At 36.4% G+C, this 21,007-nt stretch overlaps 3 protein-coding genes across 5 annotated transcripts; 1 reads left to right on the top strand and 2 right to left on the bottom strand.

The window, feature by feature from the left end:
- Positions 1-4,136: 4,136 nt before the first annotated feature.
- Positions 4,137-5,006, bottom strand: LOC106621090 (uncharacterized). Of its 2 annotated transcripts, none has more exons than XM_014239800.3 (2): positions 4,494-5,006; positions 4,137-4,443 (listed from the first exon to the last, which is right to left on the bottom strand). In XM_014239800.3, the coding sequence occupies exons 1-2, from the start codon at positions 4,667-4,669 to the stop codon at positions 4,317-4,319; spliced, it is 303 nt and encodes a 100-aa protein (XP_014095275.2). In that variant the 5' UTR covers positions 4,670-5,006; the 3' UTR covers positions 4,137-4,316. The 2 variants fall into 2 exon arrangements, 1 of the variants encoding a protein (XP_014095275.2); XR_011397132.1 differs by having other exon boundaries at positions 4,337-4,428; positions 4,494-4,582.
- A 2,201-nt stretch (positions 5,007-7,207) lies between these two features.
- LOC106621089 (uncharacterized) lies at positions 7,208-10,194 on the bottom strand. 2 transcript variants are annotated; one of them, XM_036364729.2, is made up of 4 exons: positions 9,549-10,194; positions 9,340-9,483; positions 9,101-9,285; positions 7,208-9,048 (listed from the first exon to the last, which is right to left on the bottom strand). In XM_036364729.2, exons 1-4 carry the CDS (start codon positions 9,976-9,978, stop codon positions 7,468-7,470), a joined length of 2,340 nt encoding a protein of 779 aa, XP_036220622.2. In that variant the 5' UTR covers positions 9,979-10,194; the 3' UTR covers positions 7,208-7,467. The 2 variants fall into 2 exon arrangements, with proteins under 2 accessions (XP_036220622.2, XP_014095274.2); XM_014239799.3 differs by having other exon boundaries at positions 9,101-9,483; positions 9,549-10,193.
- A 6,572-nt stretch (positions 10,195-16,766) lies between these two features.
- Positions 16,767-17,630, top strand: LOC106621087 (uncharacterized). Its single transcript, XM_036364728.2, has 2 exons — positions 16,767-16,992; positions 17,082-17,630. The coding sequence occupies exons 1-2, from the start codon at positions 16,990-16,992 to the stop codon at positions 17,628-17,630; spliced, it is 552 nt and encodes a 183-aa protein (XP_036220621.2). The 5' UTR covers positions 16,767-16,989.
- The last annotated feature ends 3,377 nt before the right edge of the window (positions 17,631-21,007 follow it).

Below are 21,007 nucleotides of genomic sequence, written 5' to 3' on the forward strand. Positions count from 1 at the left end.
ATTACTATACAAGGCAACGCTATTATTGTCTTCTTAAGGTTCTTCCCAACCATTATTACTGTTCTGTATTAATAATTTATTACAGTTCGGTACTTTGATCGCAGTTCTCAGCAAACACTGGACCGAAACAACTTACTTGTCAGGTGTCAGTTGTGAATTTGAAAATAAAATTTTCAAGCGTGGTTATGAAAAAAATAAATTACATTTCACTTTAAAAACGGTAAATTTTCGGCATTACAATTAACAAACATATACCATCTGATCAAATTTGACCCGGACTCATCCATTTAGGCTACGCGCGAAACCCGAATCGTAAAAGTTTTTTTTTCCGATTGGTAAACCTTTTTTATGCTTGTGTGAAGTTTGATGATTATATGTCAATTAATGTGTGTTTGGCAGTAATTTATTTACGACGCGAAAAGTTTGTCTGACCATTTTTACCATGAAAAAAAAAGTTGAACAACGAGTTTGCTAAAAATTTTGTATTTTGCAAAAGTGTTTTGGGGAGTCTACTTTATCAGGAACAAAAATATTTGAGTGACACAAAGCATTCAGTAAAGGTCGTGAAGCCATCGAAAACTTATCTCATGCGAGTTGTCCATCCACATCTGTTAATGACGATAACATCGAAACAGTTCAAGAAATAGTGTTTTAAAATCGTCGTGTTGGCATCTGAGAGATATATGAGGATCTCAACATCTCTTAAGGATCGACTTAACGCATTTTGGTTAATTTTTTGGGTGAGAAGCGTACCAAAATACCTGAATCTTTTGCAAAAATGTTGTCTGGTGGAGGTTGCAACAAAGATGATTGACAACGTAGCTGAAGACCGTACATTCATCAAACACATCATTACTGGTGACGAGACATAGGTTTATGAATATGACGTATAGTAACTGTCCAACAGTCTAGCGAATGGCGCTCTACATAAAAATAAGCAGAAACCGAAAACACTGAGCCAAGGTTTATAACAAATGAATGGAAAATCGGATTAAGCATTGGCATGCTTTTATTGGCTCAGGAGCCAGGCGATAATAAAGATTTGTAATACGGGTAATACTTTATCATCAGATATAAATCCTGTGAATATATACATATGTAAGTACATCTTTTTGGGCACGTTTAATTTGCTATTTGATCAAAATGTTATAGAATATCAAGAAAAAATAAAAAAAAAGTATATACATACACACGTATATATAAACATTTCAAATTTTTATAAAAATTCAACCACACTTTTTCATCAACACAAGTATTTCTAGAAATATGTGAATATTGTATATTGATACATAGGTATTCGTGTGTATGTATGTTATGCGAACACATATTGTGCACATATGCTGGCCGTAACATACTCATAAACATATTCACAAATATGTCTAAACAAATTTGTCGCTCCAGATCAGATGCTTAGATATATTCGTATGATGTACATATGTACATGTAAGTACAGTCAAACCTGTGTAAGAGAGAACTGTGTAAACGAGAAAACTTTATAAGTGAGAATAATTCTTAGTTTCTTAAGTGACTGTCGTTTATCTCACTCTGACCTCTCTAACTGGGAGTCTCTTTTGCATTTACCTCTCTAAGCGACAATTTTTCTACAATATGTATGACTCTTTCTTTTTTTTCAGGAATCAGGAACTATGTTGCTTTCTTGTAATTTAAAGAAATAATATATAACTGTATTTATTTATTTGTCATGCTCACTGCAGTTCATAATCAGGTTTGACTGTATATGTATCGTACCTACATGGAAGTATTTTCTACATTCATATTTGTTTTCTTAAGCATTCTGGGGTACACCGTTCAGTAGAAAGAGAAAATTAAACAGAAAACTGCAAAAAATAAAAACAAAGCTTACATTTTATTTGCTACTTTTACATTTTTTTTTTCAACAAAACTTGCAATGTGATCTGTTATCAAATCGACTACTATGCACATACATACATACTCGTATGTAAGTAAATATTAGTTTGGTCTATAAAACGACATCATTGGATACCATATACACACATATAAAAGTGTAGAGATACTTATATATATATTTTTTTTTTGTCGCAAAATCAAACATAAATCATATTGATTTATTTGCTGTGAGGATATACATATGTATATTTATTAACCTTTGGGTGTCATTAATTTAAACTGTTCACTTCTAATACACACAACATACATATACACAAGTACATACGTACGAGTCATTTATTAAAGCTCATATGAACTTCTACTGCTATTTTGAATACCATATATCTATCGTGCAACCGAATCATAGCAAGATTCAGCTAAAACAAGAAAAAACGTTGCACCGAGGCTAGAATACCCTCCACAAGTAAACAAGTTTCCATACAAGAACTTCATTTTGATCGATCAATTTGTGTGGCGGCTATATGCTATTGTGGTCCAATTTAAACAATATATTTGGAGATTGCAATGTAGTCTTAGGTAATAATCCATGCCAAATTTCGAGAAAATATCTTGTTAAATAAAAAAATTTTCCTTCTTGTATTCTTGATTTTCAACGTTCAGTTTGTATCGCAGCTACTTGTATATGTTATAATGGTCCCATATTGGTGTTTCCGATAAATGAGCAGCTTCTTGGGGAGAAATTGATATGTGCAAAATTTCAAATCGACATCTTATCAACTGAGCGACTAGTTCGCGTACTCGTATACAGACAGATATGGACGGACATGGCTAAACCGACTCAGCTCGTTGCGCTGATCATTTATATACAAGTATGTATACATATATTTTGTAGGGTTCCGGCATAGGATAAATACTGCAAACTATAAAGGCATGAGCTTTTTAAGCTTTAGAACTCATATCTGATATAACAGATCCTTGATTTAAAGGAATGCACTGAAAGCAACGCCATTCCAGGAATAAAAAAAACAGCGCCTGAAAGGACTCTGGCAAACTCATCCAATATTTCTTAGACAAACTCAAAATGAAGTATAGTAAGATAATATGAGATTTTAGATCCCTCTGTATAGATATCTAAGTTCGAACCACTTGTGATATTACAACACACTTCATAGATGCGTTTAACAATATACTCGTATACTTCGGAAGCAGGGAGAAGTTAAACACAACTTTCGTAAAAAATATCTACAAAAAAATCTGTTATCGAAAAATACTCACAGGGATAGCTTGGAATTACTTCTCATTACCTCTTTTATTTTATCTAAAAACCTATACTAAGGTTACATTTCGTTAGACCAAACTAATTACAGTTTCTCTGCTAAAAACTCCACGCAGATTGTTCGCAATTAAAAGTATGGATTATATGTAGTCGTATTCACGACTTATATGTATTTAGGTTCTTTACACCTTTTTCCCTCACACCTTTTGAACCCTCAATTAGTCTTTATCACTTGGTTGTAATATGCATCTATTAGTATGAAACATTTCTAATACAGATGTCGCTCTCAAGAATTTTGTTTAATTTTCGTAATAGTAAACTGTAGAAAAGTCAAGTTTATATAAACTTCAAAATTTTTAAAATTCTCGACAGTTTATCTGATTTTTTGCTAATAATAAAAAATTTACGTCGGAAAAATTACCACAGCTCCCAACGATACTTTTTTAAAACCCCCGGAAAAACAATAGAGCAAAACGAAATAAAATGCGTTTCTTGATAAGGACGCTGAAGTTTATTACTTTCTATGCAGTAGGGCTTGTCGCTTATAATCTAAATGAATGAATGGATCACCAAAGCCCGCAACTTTCATGTATTAAAATGTGAACCTGAATTCTAATTTGTTTTATATACATAAACATGTTTATATAATATAACTGTAATAAAATCAAAACTTTATGTGCAATACAAAATAATTTTTCTTAGCGGCAGTTCCATGTACTTGTAGGAAATTTCGTATAATTTCTAGTGGTTTTATGTTAGTCAAACTTGGGTGAGGATTTTCAGACAACCATCGCCGCATGTGGTAATTTTCTAGAGATAACCCTTACAAAAAGATTTATTCCGTTGGAACTTCTAGTGGATTTAGTATAGATCGAAAGATCGCTAACTTATACAAGTATGATTATAGAGTTCAAACCTGACAAATTCAAACATAAAACATTTGTAGAATTCAAGTTAGGTGCTCTTTTTCTATAAAAAAAAAATGCATACATTTGTCCCAAATCTGCTAAATTCTGTTTTATTAATTTCGCATCATATCACAAGCGGTAATTTTTGAATGAAAAATATTTTCCTTGGCTTCCAGAGTTCACGCAGAGAGCTCTTCCGCAACAAGTATGTTAGTCAAAATTTGGCTATACATGTGTGACGTTTCCATTCTCATGCGCTTCATTTACATAATAAGATTTTTGGCGTGCAGATTACTCTTCGAGCCGATAAACAAAACGGACCACGATTTCTCCGGCACCTCCGTCTTCTTGGACACATTCAGCGATTGTGTTTTTCTGCAAAATGGTTCACTACAATGATCAGTCAGAAGCTGGAACTGAATCGCCAACGCTCAACTCACCGCAAATCGCTAAAGAATTTACTACAATTTTCCGGTATGCAAGTCAATTTCGGTTTCGGTTTTAGCTCAAATGAGAATTCGCTATTGGAGTTTTGTACTTTCGCCTCTTCGCGACATTCGCTGGTTTTCAGCGATGATTTGGATGTCTTGGTCTTTGGCAAAGCGCCGTTGGACATCGTTGCGCCTCGTTTGAGTATTGCAAGTGCGTTATAAACTTGTATTGTGTTGTGGAACTAGAGATTTTATGTTTTCTCAATTCCTTCACAAACGCTCCACAGTTAGTTGCTCTCCACTGTGCTTTTTTTCTGTTTTTTGAATTTTGTGTGAATGGTTGATCTTTGACGCCTCCTTGCAAATTATATATTTTCCGAGTTTTTCTTATTCTGCCTCTCTTAAAATGCTTAGTCAAGATAGTAAAAAACAATTTATAAAATTTTCAATTACAAAATTTATAACAACAATTTTTATTTAATTCACAGGCAAAGATATAAATCAAAACTGAAAGATATATCCAAGCAATGTCTCTATGAACTTTTCATTTCAAATGCACGTAAACATATTTGACTTATAAAAAAATACCTTTTTCTAAGCGTGTATTGGAACCCACTTTTTGACCAACGGAAACAAGGTTTTGGCAATAAGCAGACTGTCAGCATACTTCAAATAAGCTTCGAAACAAATCCATCAACCATTTATGGCGGTCTTAAAACTTATAAATCCCAATCCCTGTCCACGTCGCACACGAAAAGTACCCAGCGTCGACCTTTCATCGAATATACTTATAGAACTGCTGTTTTTTCAACGACTGCCAAAAGAACAGCCACCTCACTTAAAAATTTTCTTTAAAGTAAAATATATTTTGCTGGCTGTTGCTTAGAATTTTCTACTATTCATTTTCACGTAGCAATTTGAATTTGCTTATTTTTTAACCATCAAAACCCGAAGTGAAAAAGCAAAGGCGTGTCCATTATATTTCTATAGACGCTTTGCAAATTTCAATATGATACAGAACTTTTTACGGAAGAGCAAAACGACTAAACTCAGTTGATTAGACTATCTTCTCCAACATATAAATAATTCTGGCGGAATTTACTTTCCGCGAGAGCGTACTCGATGTCTGGCTAGGTGTTTCAATTTAAATTCTAGAAAAGTAAGCGAGATCCAGACGATGCAAATTTGTATCTCTCGTCAGACATTTGTTTTTAGAATATTTTAGCCAAGTCGGACATATACTCAACTACTGTAAAATACTCTCTCTACCCATCAAATCAGGTCCAAGTTAGGTTGAGAAAATTCGAATCATATTTTCTGCCTCGCTTTGATGATAAATATCTTCTCTCATTCTTCGTTATTGATCTGATTTATTGTGTGGTGGATATCTTAGATTACAAATGAATATAGTTAGTTTTTATATAGATATAAACAACTAAGTATACAGTTATGTAGTTTTAAATAATATTTTAATGCTTTCTAATGCACTTGTTGCTTCCGATTCAAGCGGCGCTGCATACTTTTAGGCTATTTCGATAGTAGATATATAATAGCTATCCCACTAGGAAATTTTAGTCGCTTGAAAAAATTGTTTGTAACTTAAAATGATGCACCAAAATATACCTCAAATAAATTTATTTTTACTGAAATAATATAGCGCTTTCACCTCTGTTAGACTTTTAATAGCTGCCTAGTAGTGTAATGATTCGAATAAAATCTCCTGAATTACTATTCTGGTAGATGATGTGAATAATAAAAAACATTCTGAGTTTTGCAATGGCAGCTAAGAAATTATCCAACCAGGACAAGGGTTGCGAATTTTTTATTTAAAAAAATTTGCAAATAGGTTTGTATTTTTAACTCCGATGTAAAATTAAATTAATTTTGAAAATTTTCTTATTTAATATAAGTCAAGTACGCAAAAGAAATGTTAGTTATTTCTGTTATTAATGCTATGATAAATTATAAATGGACGTTAATTTGACTTTTAGATCTAAACCTTTCCAAATATTATCTGTTTAATAAAATATATCGAAATATGCCTATCAAAAGACTCGAAAACCAACAATTATCGAAAACATTTATTCAAACCTTGGCCACATGTGCAAAATATGCTTCCTACAGTTTTTAGAATTATACTTACTGTTTTTAAAGGAGTTAATCAGTCTCGGGTAATGGCAGTTGTCAAAAAGTTCCATATTGTCAAACTTGAGGTTAAGTTTCGATGAATTTTTGATTTGAAAAAACATTAAGCGTTTAAAAAGCAAGAATCTGTTGCAACGAGTACAACTGTCGAATGGAAAGTATCTACCCGTCTAACCCTTCAAAGTGTGCAAAATTTTTGGCGATTTTAGGAGCTCCAAGTCAAGGTTCACTTCATGAGTGACTAAAATGTAAATGTTGATAAGGTGAAGACACTCAATATTATCAGGCAACAGAAAGGTTCTCGCAAAATAAGTGGTCGCTGTTTGATGACCATGTCCAGCGATGAGTACGGAACAATGCTCTGAGTTTAAGAATGGTTGGCGGTCACACAACGTATAAAACACAACACCGCAATAAGATTTGATTAGCGCAAATAGCCAGTGATGGTACTCAAAAGTGAACGCTTGAGATGGATGAAATAAAGAAGGCACCGTGTAATGTGAAGTAGGAATGAAACAGAAAACACTACTTGGAGTCCAACGCCTAACGCTTTTACAGCCATAGAAAGCCTACATGCATTTATGTATATATGAATGAACAATATTTATTCGTAAGTTGTGGGTTTTTTTCCTTCAGCAACTCTACATTTTTTTACTGTTTAACTAAATTGTATATAAAATATATATTGGATATCGGATTGTACGTTTAAATGTTTTTGGTTATATGAAACTGTTCAGACTAACTTATGGAGCTTCTCCATCAAGATTTTCTACAGCCACATTTATCTATTCGGACCACTTCTTTACAAGCATCTTACGTAGTTACTCGCATTACTCACTTAATGTATGACAATTTGCAGTTCCAGCATCTCTTTGCCAGCATTGGTGAGTAAGTGCACTTCAGAGTTGGAAAGTAATAACATTTGACCGCTGCGGCAGACATCACGGATTTCCTGCGACTTGCGTAATGAATACATCTCGCCCGAATGCACCATGTGGCAAGTGGGTATTTGACCCGAACGCGACCACACAGTCAAACTGGTAGTCACAGGAAACTCCTCCGGCACAATACCGGTCAACCAGATCATCAGAAACTCCGGATTCGTATCGCTCTGTTCGGAATTTTCAAATTCACGCCCATCAATGCAGCATAAATCCGAAAGACGAATGCGTGTGGTCATCACTAAAAGAGGCAGGAAATCCTTGAATTTGCTGCTACCCAAATCGGTCACTTTATCGCGTATCAAATAGAGTAAGTGACATTTACTGGTAGCGCGATGTGCCAACTTTGGATCGAGAAAGAAATTTTTGCATTGACGTGGCGCTATACGCTCCATGGGTAACATGCTGTGATCCACAATCAAATGTTTATTGAAATCCGAAACGAAAATCATGCGTTGACACGACGATTCCGGGCACTTGATGGGCGGACGTGGTATGGTCAGGTGACAGGCGGGTGTGGGCTTCATATTAATAAAGCGACCTTTGGCGAGCAAAAGCTCTGCTGCCATTATGTTGGAACAGGTGACAAGTTGAAATTGCGGTGGTGGTTCGTTGTTCAAAAGATTGGTGGTTGGGTTAAAAGCGCCATTTATTCGACTATTAGTTGGTGGATTATAGAAGGCGCGGTGCGTATTCGAAAGCTGTGCCATAATATCAATGCTTGCGTTATCGACTGGCAACTCGCAAGAGCTCAACTGATCACCATGTTTTTCCGGAATCAACGGCATTGCCGGTTCAAGAACTGGCGCGGGCTCCAAAGCGTCCATAATCTTCAAAAACTTCTTCGATTGATCTATGATAGGCTTATCGCTAACATTTGGAGTACGTGGATCTTCTTGGAATGTTTCCAACACCTTCTGCATGCGTATATCAATGCTGGGACGTGATACTTTATCCGGATCCGGTAGCGTACCCGGTGTTGGCGTTGCCACACCCGTAGCTTGCATAACAAAATAATCTGGTGGCAAGTGTTTGCCCGGCGGTAACTCTGTCTTCTTAGTGCTGGCCAATGTAGGCTCCGATTCGGTGGAAGCCGAAACGTTGCGTGTTGGATTTTGCGAATGCGTTTGCGACTGCACAACGGACTGATTGCGATTGTCACAAGTACTCGCCTGACAACTGTGACTAAACGCATAAGCTGGAAACTGACAGAACGCAAGTGGCCCATAATTACGCAAATAACTCTCGACCAGCTCGGCGGGATGTGCGGTGTTGCGTGTCTCAAAGTCGTGCAGTTTTTTCATTGATAGTGACTCTTGCGGTTGCAAGTTGCGACTATAAGTGGTCGTGCTTGTACGCGGTGGTTCATTCTTCACCTTGAGTATGGGATGCATTGTGCCGCCGGAAAAATAGTTCTTCATGCTCTCCGTCGAATCCATAAAACGTATTTCGGATGTATGTATGACGTCCTCGGTCTCCTAGCATAAAATATTAAATACCAGAAGTAACGCTAATTGTGACTATACTTACGTCGGCAGTTGTGTTAGGCCCTTTTTCTTTTTCCACGCTACCTGCCATTTCGCAACCGCCATCATAGGAATTATCGCAGAGATTTGTATGCTCCGTTGTCAGCTGTATGCTCTTCGGCGCTTCAATCACCTCCAGCGCTTGTCCACTCGAGTCACGTTGCTGCATTAGACGCATGAAACCGTTTTCTGTACGAAATTGAAAGGTAAAGTTCGATGCGGACTGTGGCTGATGATTGCTGCCGAAGTATATGGTCTCCATTTGTATGCGTTCCTGTGCGTTCGGCAAGTACTGATTCATCGACATCGGCACCGACATGGACATGGAGATTGGCGTGGGTGATGGCGTCATTGTGGCAGCAGCCATGGCCGCCGCCATTGCATCTGCTATTGTTGTCGCATAGCCGAAAAATTAGTGAAAGAGACAATAAAAAATAAGAAAACTGTCATACCGTCGATCAAATGTTGATGAATTTCTTCACCTTGATCTTCGCTGAAGCCATCATGCGACTCGTGCATACTCAGTTGCTCCTGCGAGATGCTCGACTGTGTCTCCATATCGGCATACAGCGCTTTCGGGAATATATAGGATGAGTCCGTTTCCAGCGTGGCGGCTGCTACCGAGTGGCTCTCCACATCTAAACTTTGTGCTGTCGGTGTCGGTCTTGCCATCGGGTAACAGCGTCGCACAGGCGAAGTATTGCGTTCGCGTTGATTGAAATTCATCTGCACAAAGGATGTACACGTTTCACAAATGCCACATTGACCGTCAGTGCGCTCATTGCAGTTGCCACACTGCATGTGCTCATTGCTGCATAGGTAGCCGCCGAAGGGTGCGGTCTTCGGACCGATTTTATTCACTTTACATGTGGCACAATTCATAATTTAGCCTTTCACGTCCGAAGGAAATATGTACAACGATAAATATTCGCAAGCTCTCTGTTATGGCTCGGTGCAATGAAATCGACTCTTCTTGCACGTATAATATTTATTTCTAATAATAATTATGTATAAAATAAAAGGCGACTAAATTTTATAAAAACGCGTAAAATTTTGTGTGCCAAATTAGAAAAAAATATGTATGTGATTGATAGACAAATTTTGAACTTAAATGAAAAAGTGTCGTGATTCTGTCGCCGTTGTGAGAAAATAATGTCAAGGCGGCCTTAAATAGAAAAATAACGGCGTGGCAATTATTCGAATACTTAAGTATTTTGGAGTATACAATATCTATGCTATAAAATTCAAATTCCTTGAAATGTGTTTTCGAAATAATAAAACGAAAGCACCGACGCGTTATATTGTACGGGCTTTAAATCGTACAACAACAAAAATCTTGAAGAGCAATTGTAGACGGTTTGGTCTACCTAACAGTGGATAAAATAGTGATATTCTCCCAAGGACTACCACAACTGCCCATTATTTTATGTGAGGTTTTTTGGTTAAATTTTCATTTTGGTCATTTTAGTTAAAACTGAAAATGGTAGAGAACTCTAGTAACTAAGCCCAGCTCCCCATATGGATATATGGTATATTTTATTACATAAAAAACCGTAACTATTTTGGGATTAAAAACAAGTCAATATCCCAAGGCGTTATTGTCTACTTAATCGTAGTTTTCCTGGGCCAATATGATTACAATTATCATAGTCAATAACTATTTGAGGATAAAGTCATATTGAAAGCACTCGTTAGGCTCTCTAGACTTGCCTGTCTAATTGGTACAGACCTGGCATGTCATCAGAGCCATCATTTTAGCAATGATCTAAGCTTATAGATTTTTAACAAAACCCTTAAACTTGCTGGCCAGTTTCAATTATATTTTAAAGAAAACTGTCTGTAATACAAAATCTATCAACTTTATTTAGACCGTACCATATACCAGCTTTTAACTCCGGCTCAATTAAAGCATAAAAAAATAAATGTTTTTTTTTCAAAAAATTTAAGCGATAAGGTGTTGTCTAAGCTCTGATTTAAGGTGTAAAGTAACTGCATTAATCGTAATAATTAGCATTTAATTGAATACTTATTTTAATTATAATCCACAAAGTTGAAGTTTGAAAACGAGTTCTTTAGTGATCCTATTCTGCTGTATAGTTTAATGCTTCGTTTTTTTTCAAAATTTATTTGTATTATATTACAATAGTATTAATCATTCGGAGTGCCCATCTTAAGCTATAACATTTTTCCATCATTCTGGTAATTTTTGGTTTCCATCCAAAAGGGAACTGCGTCGGCTTGGCGGCCATTAATAAATCAAGCCAATTTTTGATAAACTGTTCCGATGTGAACTGTATCCCAGTGAGAGCATTCGACATCGGCCGGAACAAAAAGTAGTTAGAAGGGACAAGGTCTGGACTATAAGGCAGGTGAGGCAGAACTTCACAGTCCCTATTTTCCAAATAGTTTTTACCCAGCATTGTTAGGAAGATTTTTTTTTTAGCTTGTTTTAATTTGATGAGTTGTCGTCGGTGTCGTTCCCCATTTATGGTTGCACCCGGTTTTTGAAACTCATAATATCTCAAGCCCTTCTGAAACTCCCTTGACATGATGGATATTCGATTCTACTGTTGATTTGGCTGATTGACCAGGTCTTACTTATAATTTTTTGCATTTGGGGCTTTCGTAAGGATCAATTTTTCATCACCAGTCACAATCCGACTTCTTTGCAAATCACATATAGTCGCATTAACCTACTACTATTAAGGGAAATGCTCGACTTTTTCAACTCAATTGCTTCCAAGGTGCTAAAGTTATGACACTATATTGTGTGGGTGAAGCCATCTTAGCAGCATCGTTTATGGTAATTCCAAATAATTCGAATCATCTCGGTCTCTCATAAACAACAGAAGAATATGTGATTAGAACTATCAACATATGATCGTAGCATGTGAAGCGCAAAATACCGGCTCCAAAGGGCTGTTGAATTCTACTAAAAGCTTTTCACGTCCAAAATGTGGCAAAATTTAACTTTGTCTACTAAAAATTCACCGCAATTAAAAGAAAAACATATCATATGCCTGAGATAACATTTCAGGCGTCCCTAACCGGCTACTAATTTTTGGGAATTAAAACAAAAAATGACTGTATCAATTGTTTAAAAAATTTTTTGGAAATTCGATTATTTATCAGATTGAAAATAAAAAAAATAGGTCATTGTATGGAGAACTATAACTATATACAGAACATAAAGAAATAATTTGATAGAAGTGGAGCATTTATCTCTGAGTAATCACTCAAGCAAGTTTGAAAAATAAAACAACGGGTTTCTAGTTAAACTGATGAAGCTGATTGAAGTGAGCGGCTACACATTAAAAGGCTGTAACTCAAAAACTCTTTAAGATTTTGACTTAAATTTTTTATAAGATATTTTGAAAGGTACAACGAATTAAAAAAAAAAATTATTTTACACTAGGGGTGCGCCTTAAAAATGTTCGGAAGTTGTCCCACTGTCTAAACGACTCATTCCCAAACGAATATTGGCCACCAAAATCACGCGCCACCTGCAAGCACTTCTGAATTTATAACAAATTTAAGTGAAAACATTAGGAGTATGAAACCTTATCATTTGAGTAAACATTCGTGCCATAAAAGTTTCACACGTTATGGTTCCAACTCATACCTAGCGAATAGACAAAGAAACAATCATTTATGTGCACAATAATTGAAAATAAAATCGATTCTTAAGTATCCAATAGTGACCTTGAACCACAATGCTATTTCGCTAAGGTGAGATGATTTTAGTTTTATTGTTCGCTTTATTGCCGCGATCAAAGTCAAAGCTATTGAAAATACGCATTGTTTTGCTAAATAAAAATAAATTCACATTCGCCAAATGCGGGCGCATAGCAAAATGTGCAAATTGGCAAAATGCTCTGTAAACCCTTTCAATTACCAACAAATTAACGGTAATCACTTGAAACTGTCAGAAAGTGCGGCAAATAAGTACCGTAAAGAGATTCACTAAAGACCTTAGCCACAGCACAGGTGTTTGGCGGTGCGCACAAATGCGCGGCGGTCTTGTGGTTTTGCTAACCATCCAAGTATTCATGCTACATAAACACATAAATATTGGTATGTGTGTGCGCGCACCGCCAACGCCACATTTCGCCTTAGCAGCATCACGTTTCAGCGGCATCAGGCGCGCTTGCGTGCATACCTTCAATTAAGCAATACCACGCGCTGCTACGAAAGGTAAATTAATCGTTTTCATTGATATTTCATTTATTGGCATTAAAGTAATGAGTCAGCGTTACTAAACATCAATGCATTGAAATACACACACACACACGCTCATATGTAATTATTGTGTATCTAAGCAGCCTGCTTTGTTTCGTTCACCGATCGTATCTAAACGACTGAACAACAGCTGATCCCTGAAGCTGTTGCGTGTGATTAGTATGGGAGACGAAATTTTGTTTCAATCACTTATCAGTTGGCGAATCGAACAAGACGCTTATGTGTGAACAAATTTAGCCAATCACTTCATTATGCTCATCTGTTTGGTGGCAACGAATATGTAGTTGCTGAATTCATGTTTTGCCAACTGTGGTTTGCTTTTTTGAACACATATACAAATTCGTGACTAAGACATTTTAACAAATATCATATGTGCGAACTGATGCTTTCACTGTTTGTGACTTCCTAAACTCATCACTTTGAGCCCAGACTTACTTATGAAATTATTTTACTGAGGACTGTAGGAACAACTGTAACATATTCTTAACCAAATGTTACCAAATTTTGAATTATCTTTTTCGATAGCTTTTTTTAACTTTATAAGCTTACTCAATAAATAAAGAACTCTATAATATTATAAATACTATATAAGCAACCTCTCTTAGCTTAATCGGACATAAAGGTGTATGGTGTAATATAAAATCCCGAATATATTTTTTATAACTAATACCTTTTGATTATCATACTTAATTGAAAACTTCATATTAAGACATATTTTACTTACGTTCGTTTCCCATTTAGACTAATATCGACTTTAAGTTTTTTTAACAAGGTTTATCACTTGGCTTATGTATATTAAAAAACCTCCGGATTATGAACAAGCATAAAACTTATTTTTGTTCAGAGTCGCTATAGAAATCTATAAAAATCGATATATGTATATTAAAACCATAAAAATGTAGAAATTTACCTATCATCCTATTTATACCTAAATGCTATTCAAACTAACAAAAATTCGAATGAATACAAGTACATGCCTTTGGCAGAAATATTACTCATACGCCCCTGTATAACTTGACAAGCATACTCAATGTATAATATTAAGAATATACGAGGATTGCATAAAATAAAAAAATAATTGGCGCATTGAAGTTTCAATAAAATATAATATTCAAACTCAAGATAAGAAATTATTTATTAGCCAATAGGAGACGTTAAGAGAATACAGCCATTAATCTCTTATTGTAAAAAAAATCAAAAATTATTATTGAAATGAAGTATCAATGTTATAGTTTGGATACTTGTTATTTAAAAGTATTCAACAAAACCGCAGGAATAATTAATTTTAGCCACGAAAGATTTGGCCAAAGCTACAATAGTTCAAAGACACATATGTGAAATCGCCAATTTATTTTAGCTTTATTAAAATTATTTATACTTTCGAAACTTGTTGCACAGAGTATTGTAGTTTAATTCGAAAAACGGTTGTTTTCAATTTAGTAACTGATTGAGATAGAAACTTCCGAGAAAATGGCATATTTTTATTCAAATGTTTCAGAAAGCTCCCTAAGCATTCTTGTTCGAAATGTAAAAATATGTGGCAATGGTTTGTTGTGTAAGCTGAATGTATCATAATACAAAATTTGATCTATATGGATGGGTCCACACATTTATGAGTAAAATATCATATCACTTGACTACCTTCATTGCTCTTTGTTTGAAGATGTATAAATTTGGACCACAAACGCGCCTTCTTCCCATATAACGCTACTCTAAATTCTATTCGCCTTTTTTACGTAAAATAAACATCAGTAAGTGATCGACCGTCCGGTTGATTTTATACCGTACATTTTACCCAAAATGTTAGATATATTAATAAAATTAACGTCAAATTTCAGTTTAGATGGTATGAGAATCTGATCAAATTTCACGCAGCCTGATCCATATAAATACCGCGCACAACCAGAGTCGGTATAAATCTTTTTTCTAGATTGGTTTATATTCGTGTGAAGTTTTATTTCCACATGTCAATTAACAAGTATTTGGCGGCTGTTTATTTACAACGCGATAACTTTTTGTGGCGATTTTTACCATGGAAAGCATTCATTGAAGATGGTGAAGTCATCAAAATCTTGCCTCATAAGAGCCATCCATCCACCTGTGTTAATGACGAAAACATCAAAAAAGTTAAAGGATCGATTAAACATATTTTGGTTAATGTTTTGGATAGGAAGCGCGTCACTACTAGACACATACCAAAAGACCAGATTCTTTTGCAAAACCGACGCCAAGTAGAGGTCGCCCAAGAGATGCTTGACAACTTCCTGAGGAGTCTATGTTACATACTATTGACGAGACTTTGGTTTATGAAATATGACGTCTAAACTGTTCAAATAGTCAAAATTCGCTGTAGGCACTGAAGAGCATACTATCCGACGCTTATAACAAGTGTATGGAAATATTTATTAATCGTTGACATGCTTGTATTGGCTCAAAAGTAGCCTATTTTGAAGGCGATAATTAAGATTTGAAATATAATTTGTGAAAATGTAGTTTTTATGTCAGTCCGGGCCAATTTTGATCGGATGGTATACCTAATACTCTCTTTTATATTCTATTGCCGAATATATTAGTAAATATTTTAGTGACATTAAGTGAACATATTCATGTAGAAATAGTAGGGTTTGGTGCTAAATATACATGAAATCGATCCATATGTTTCTCCAAGACCTATAAACGCAATATAATGATTTTCGTCCATCTGGTTGATTGTTATATGTATGTTTAGAATTCCTCCCAATAATGAATATTGCATTCATTGGTTGTATTTATTATAGTTTTACTGACACCTGAACATACTTCCAAGCTCTTTAGTGCAAAAAACTTAATGTTTATATAATTTCCGATTGCACCCGAACATAATACTTCATAATTTTTTTTTACACGTTTTTAAAAATATTACTGCTATTTATCATCAATATGTTGTCCAAGACAGCTTAATATAACAGTAACAGTAACACAAACCCACAAACATTAATGAATATTTTTACACATATTCGAGTGAATAGAGCCAACTTCTGGTTATCGGCCAGCATCTTTTCAATATTATATCCAATTATGTTTATATACACTATTTAGATATATATGTATATATCTATATACCATGTATATCTATATACATTTATATCTATATACAAATATGTCTGCATATACTACAACTTTACGATTCTGCAAAACTTTACCTTTATGAATGTTCGTATGTACCGTTCAAATACTTCCGAAAGTGTTCATCAAGCAATAACGAGAAGAGATCATCTTGAAAACAAACCAAATGTGCAGCCAAAGAGTACACTGAACTTTAATAATTGCAAAAAAAAAACTAAAAAGGTGATAAAAATACAAAAATCAGTCATGAGACCCACTCAATATCGCTATGTACGCACGCGTCTACGCTTCTTCGTAATATTTCAAATATTAAAGTGTAACTACTCAAGGTCTACTTGTTTCCAACGCTCGAATATAAAAAGCAAGTGCTCGTTAGTAAATTGCAATCACAATCGAATCGGCAATTTAGCAGTGCGCTCCGCCGAAACAACGCCACAGCACGCACGCAGTCACGCATTTATAGAAGAACGCACAGACGCACCAACGCACCGACGCACTTCACACTAAAAAAGAAGCGCAGAGGCAATAATAACAAGAAACACCACAAAAATGGTTAGTATTTCAATTGACACACAAATATTCACCGTTATTAAACAAATACCGTTTCTAATTTATTATCACACATTTGGAATTTTGCACAGCATTTTCTCACTTTGACGCTTGTGGCATGTGCAACCTTAGGCGCTGCCAACGCAGATGTCTCACATTTGGCCAAACACTACATACCACCAAGAATGATGATGCCACCTGTTGTGGCCGGCAGCGCAGTGCTAATAGGTCCGAGTAATAGCATGCGCTTAACCCATCGTGGGCAGCACACAGTGACCACAATTGAGAAGCAGGAATTGCGCGAGTTGCCGACACAAACGGAATATCTGCGACCGGGACGCATGCCTTATGGCATTGGTGGCAACATGGAAAACTACCAGGGACAAAATGGCATGCGCGCAGCTGAACGTGGTGTTGAGAAACCGCTGGCTATGATGATGCCAAGAGAACTGTTGGCACCAGCACCACCGGCGCCAACAGCGACCGAACCAGCAAAGCAAGAACAAGCAGCAATTGTTGCACCAAGTAACCGGTATTTGGCGCCTGCGATGAGCGAAATGACAGAAGGACAGATGAGGCAGCATGCTGACATGCTCTCGAAACAGTACTTGGCACCAGCGAAAACACCGTGGAACAGATGAGGGATGGTGGTGATATGCCATCGAAGCAGTACTTGGTACCAGCAATGATGAAAATGCAACAACAAAGGCAAGCAAACGCAGCAGATATGCCCAGCAGACAGTATTTGGCGCCAATGGTAAAAGATCAAGAGCAACAGCAAACACAGCAGCAATCACAACAATATCAACAAGCACAAGAGCAGCAGCAACAACCAACACCAGCTGCACCATCGCGACAATATCTAACACCAATGCCGATGCATATGCAAGACCAAATGCATGAAATGCCTGCAATGAGTGCACCAAGCAGACAATACTTGGCGCCAGCGCCAACAATGCCAGCCAGCAATGAACAACATTTGGAGCAGCAATCAGCGCCAGCACCACAGTACTTGCCACCAAAACAGCAGATGCATGAAATGCCCGTCAATCAATATTTCGCGCCACACTCAAGCGACAGACATGCCATGACAATGCAACAGCTAATGGAGCAACAAAAAGAGATGGCACAACCACCAGCCTCGCACTACTTGCCACCCACAATGCAAATGCAAGGTGAATTAACTGCACCGCTAATGCCGGCAACGCCGCCAATGCAGCCATCTCGTGAATATCTCAGTCCTTTTGGCGAGGCTGAAAATGTTGCCGAAGCTGCGCAGGAAGTCTCTGAAATGTTTGATGACCACTCAGCACTACAACCGACACCACCACCAGCAGCTGAGAGGGAAGAGAAGCCCGCCAACTACTATCTTCCTCCACAGTCCGTAGACGCGCAGCCAATCAACTATCAGCAATACCGCGCGCTGACACAGTCGGTACCATTAGCACCTGTTGATTTTGTTCGTCAACATCAACAGTTGATGACGCAGTACAATGGCGTATCCGACACGCCAGTATTTTTCGCGGAACCCACTCTACAAAAGGTGGCTGAGCCTACACCAGCACATTACTTAGCAAATGATGGTTATCATTATCGCGATGGCGGTAACAATAATGTACTCAGTAACGGTAATGATGAGGCAAGACGCTTCCGTGTGAGACACTGAGCGTATAGTTAGTGCGTCACTGTAACATTTGTTACTAATTTGTTATATGTTATTATTGTTTTCGTTGTTTTAGTTTAGTTTTCGAATAAAATGCAATTAAAATTTATACCAACCGGAAGTTTTTATTGAAGCTCAATTTTAAACTGTATTCTCTTGAGAAGCTTTGACCATAATATCTTTAGGTCTCTTAAAGTAAACCCGACTTTCACCTAATACCTTCTGCTCAAATATAAACGAGACTGGCTCAAACAACAAAAACGGTTAATTATTCTTCAATATTTATTTTATCTCCTTCAAAATAGTCACCATTAGAGGCGATACACATATGTCACCTTTTTTTCCAATCTTCCTAACACTTCTGGTAGGCCGCTTTAGGTATGGCTTTCAGTTCCTTCTTCGAATTCTCTTTTATGACTTCAATCGACTGAAAATGCTTTCCACGAAGCGGCAATTTGAGTTTAGGGAAAAGAAAAAAGTCACACGGTACCATGTCGGGTGAATACGGTGCTTGCGGAACAATATTTACGTTGTTTTTGGTCAAATAATCGCGTACAAGACGAGACGCATGAGCTGGATTTTGGAACAAGTCGAGCAGACACACGTCTCATGCCCAAAACATCGTGAATAATGCTATGAGCGGATCCATTTGATATGTTGAGCTCACTAGCTATCTATCTTTCAGTCACACGACGATTTTCCAACACAATTTTCTTTACTTTTTCGACGTTTTCTTCGTTTATTGACGTTGCTGGGCGACGATCATTGGGCAAGTTCTCCAGCGATGTACGGCCGTCCTTGAACGACTTATACCAATCAAAAATACGTGCACGTGATAGGCAAGACTCCCCATATGCCTTCTGCAACATTTTCATTGCGTCCGTCGCACTTATTCCATTGGAATAACAAAATTTCAAACAAACACTTTTTGCTCAACGTTAATTTCCATAGCAAAATTCGAAAAACACACTCGAGGTTGACTTGTTTATAGTGTCTTAAAAAAAACTATGTGACAGATCGCGCTCAAATTTGACATGTAAACATATAACAGTCCTGCCAACCTAAACAAAAAAAAGTATGGCCATATGTCATGTCCTTGTCGAGTTATGGATAAAGTCTCGTTTTGCGTTGAGCAGAAGGTATTCTTGACTTCGGAACACCATGATAATAGTCACAATATTCCATTGCCTCGGATGATGCATAGTTTGAACAACGAAAAATTCAAACTTCGATGCCTTTTTTTTGGTGTACAAAACAGATTCACAAGAATCCATCAGTCGTTCAGAAGCTGTTTTATGTAGTCGATCGAAACTCATGGGGCATACCACAAATTAAAGAATAAGCTCTACAGCTACAGAAAAAATGTGAGCTTCCACAACTTCAAAATTAATCTATTGAAGCGTGAATGTAATCCACAAGTTGTGTCGACTATATTGTAATCCCTATCGCATAGACTGTCCGATATTTCTTATGTGTGTACATATACAAGTAAGCCCCATCGAAGATCTGAAGTTACTTTTTTAACGTTAATATTAAAAAGGGATCGGATATATAGTCAAAACTAGACTTACGCATTGCTTAGACACTTAAAATGATTAGAGTAGAACTAAGAAACATCAAAAAGTATAGTTATCTTTACTTAGGCTTAAACTAGTTAGTGTTTAGCGAAGTATTTAAGTCTTTGCAACAAACTTTTTCCTTCACGAAGTGAATGAACAAGAACAATACAAAAAGCTTCCATCATCAAACCAACAATGAAATGTGAACTACACATTTCTTACTCGATTCATGTGACCCTATTGTGCACCACAACTCCGTAATTGTAGACAGTTTCGTCTATCTTCGAAATTCAATGAAATATTCACCTTCTCTTAATAAATATTTCTTTCGGCTGAAGAGACAAGTTTAAAGTCAAATACCCTCTCGGCTAAACTAACATTTTTTCCAGAATCTCATAATCGGTGTAATACCATCTGATCAAATTTGACCCGGACTGGTCTATTGAAACCACGCACGCAAGCCAAGTAGAAAACAACGTTTTCTGGATTCGTACTACTTTTTTATACTCGGGTGAAGTTTGATTTCCATATGTCTATTAGTGTTTATGGCAGTTGTTTGTTTACGCGTGAAAAATTTATCTAGCGATTTTGAAGCAGTGTACAATATCCGGATCCAAACAAGAAATATATAAGGTAGAAAGAAGTTACATTTGCATTCAAGTATAGAAGGAAAATAACTCTAGAAATTTAAGCATCTTAAGAGGATCAGAAATCTCAGGAAAGATTTTAGTTCATGGGTATTTTCACCTGGGATGGCAATATACCATATATTTAGAACGTTCGACAATTTTATTTC

This window comes from Bactrocera oleae, chromosome 6, assembly GCF_042242935.1.
Source record: "Bactrocera oleae isolate idBacOlea1 chromosome 6, idBacOlea1, whole genome shotgun sequence".
Taxonomy (NCBI): Eukaryota; Metazoa; Arthropoda; class Insecta; order Diptera; family Tephritidae; genus Bactrocera; species Bactrocera oleae.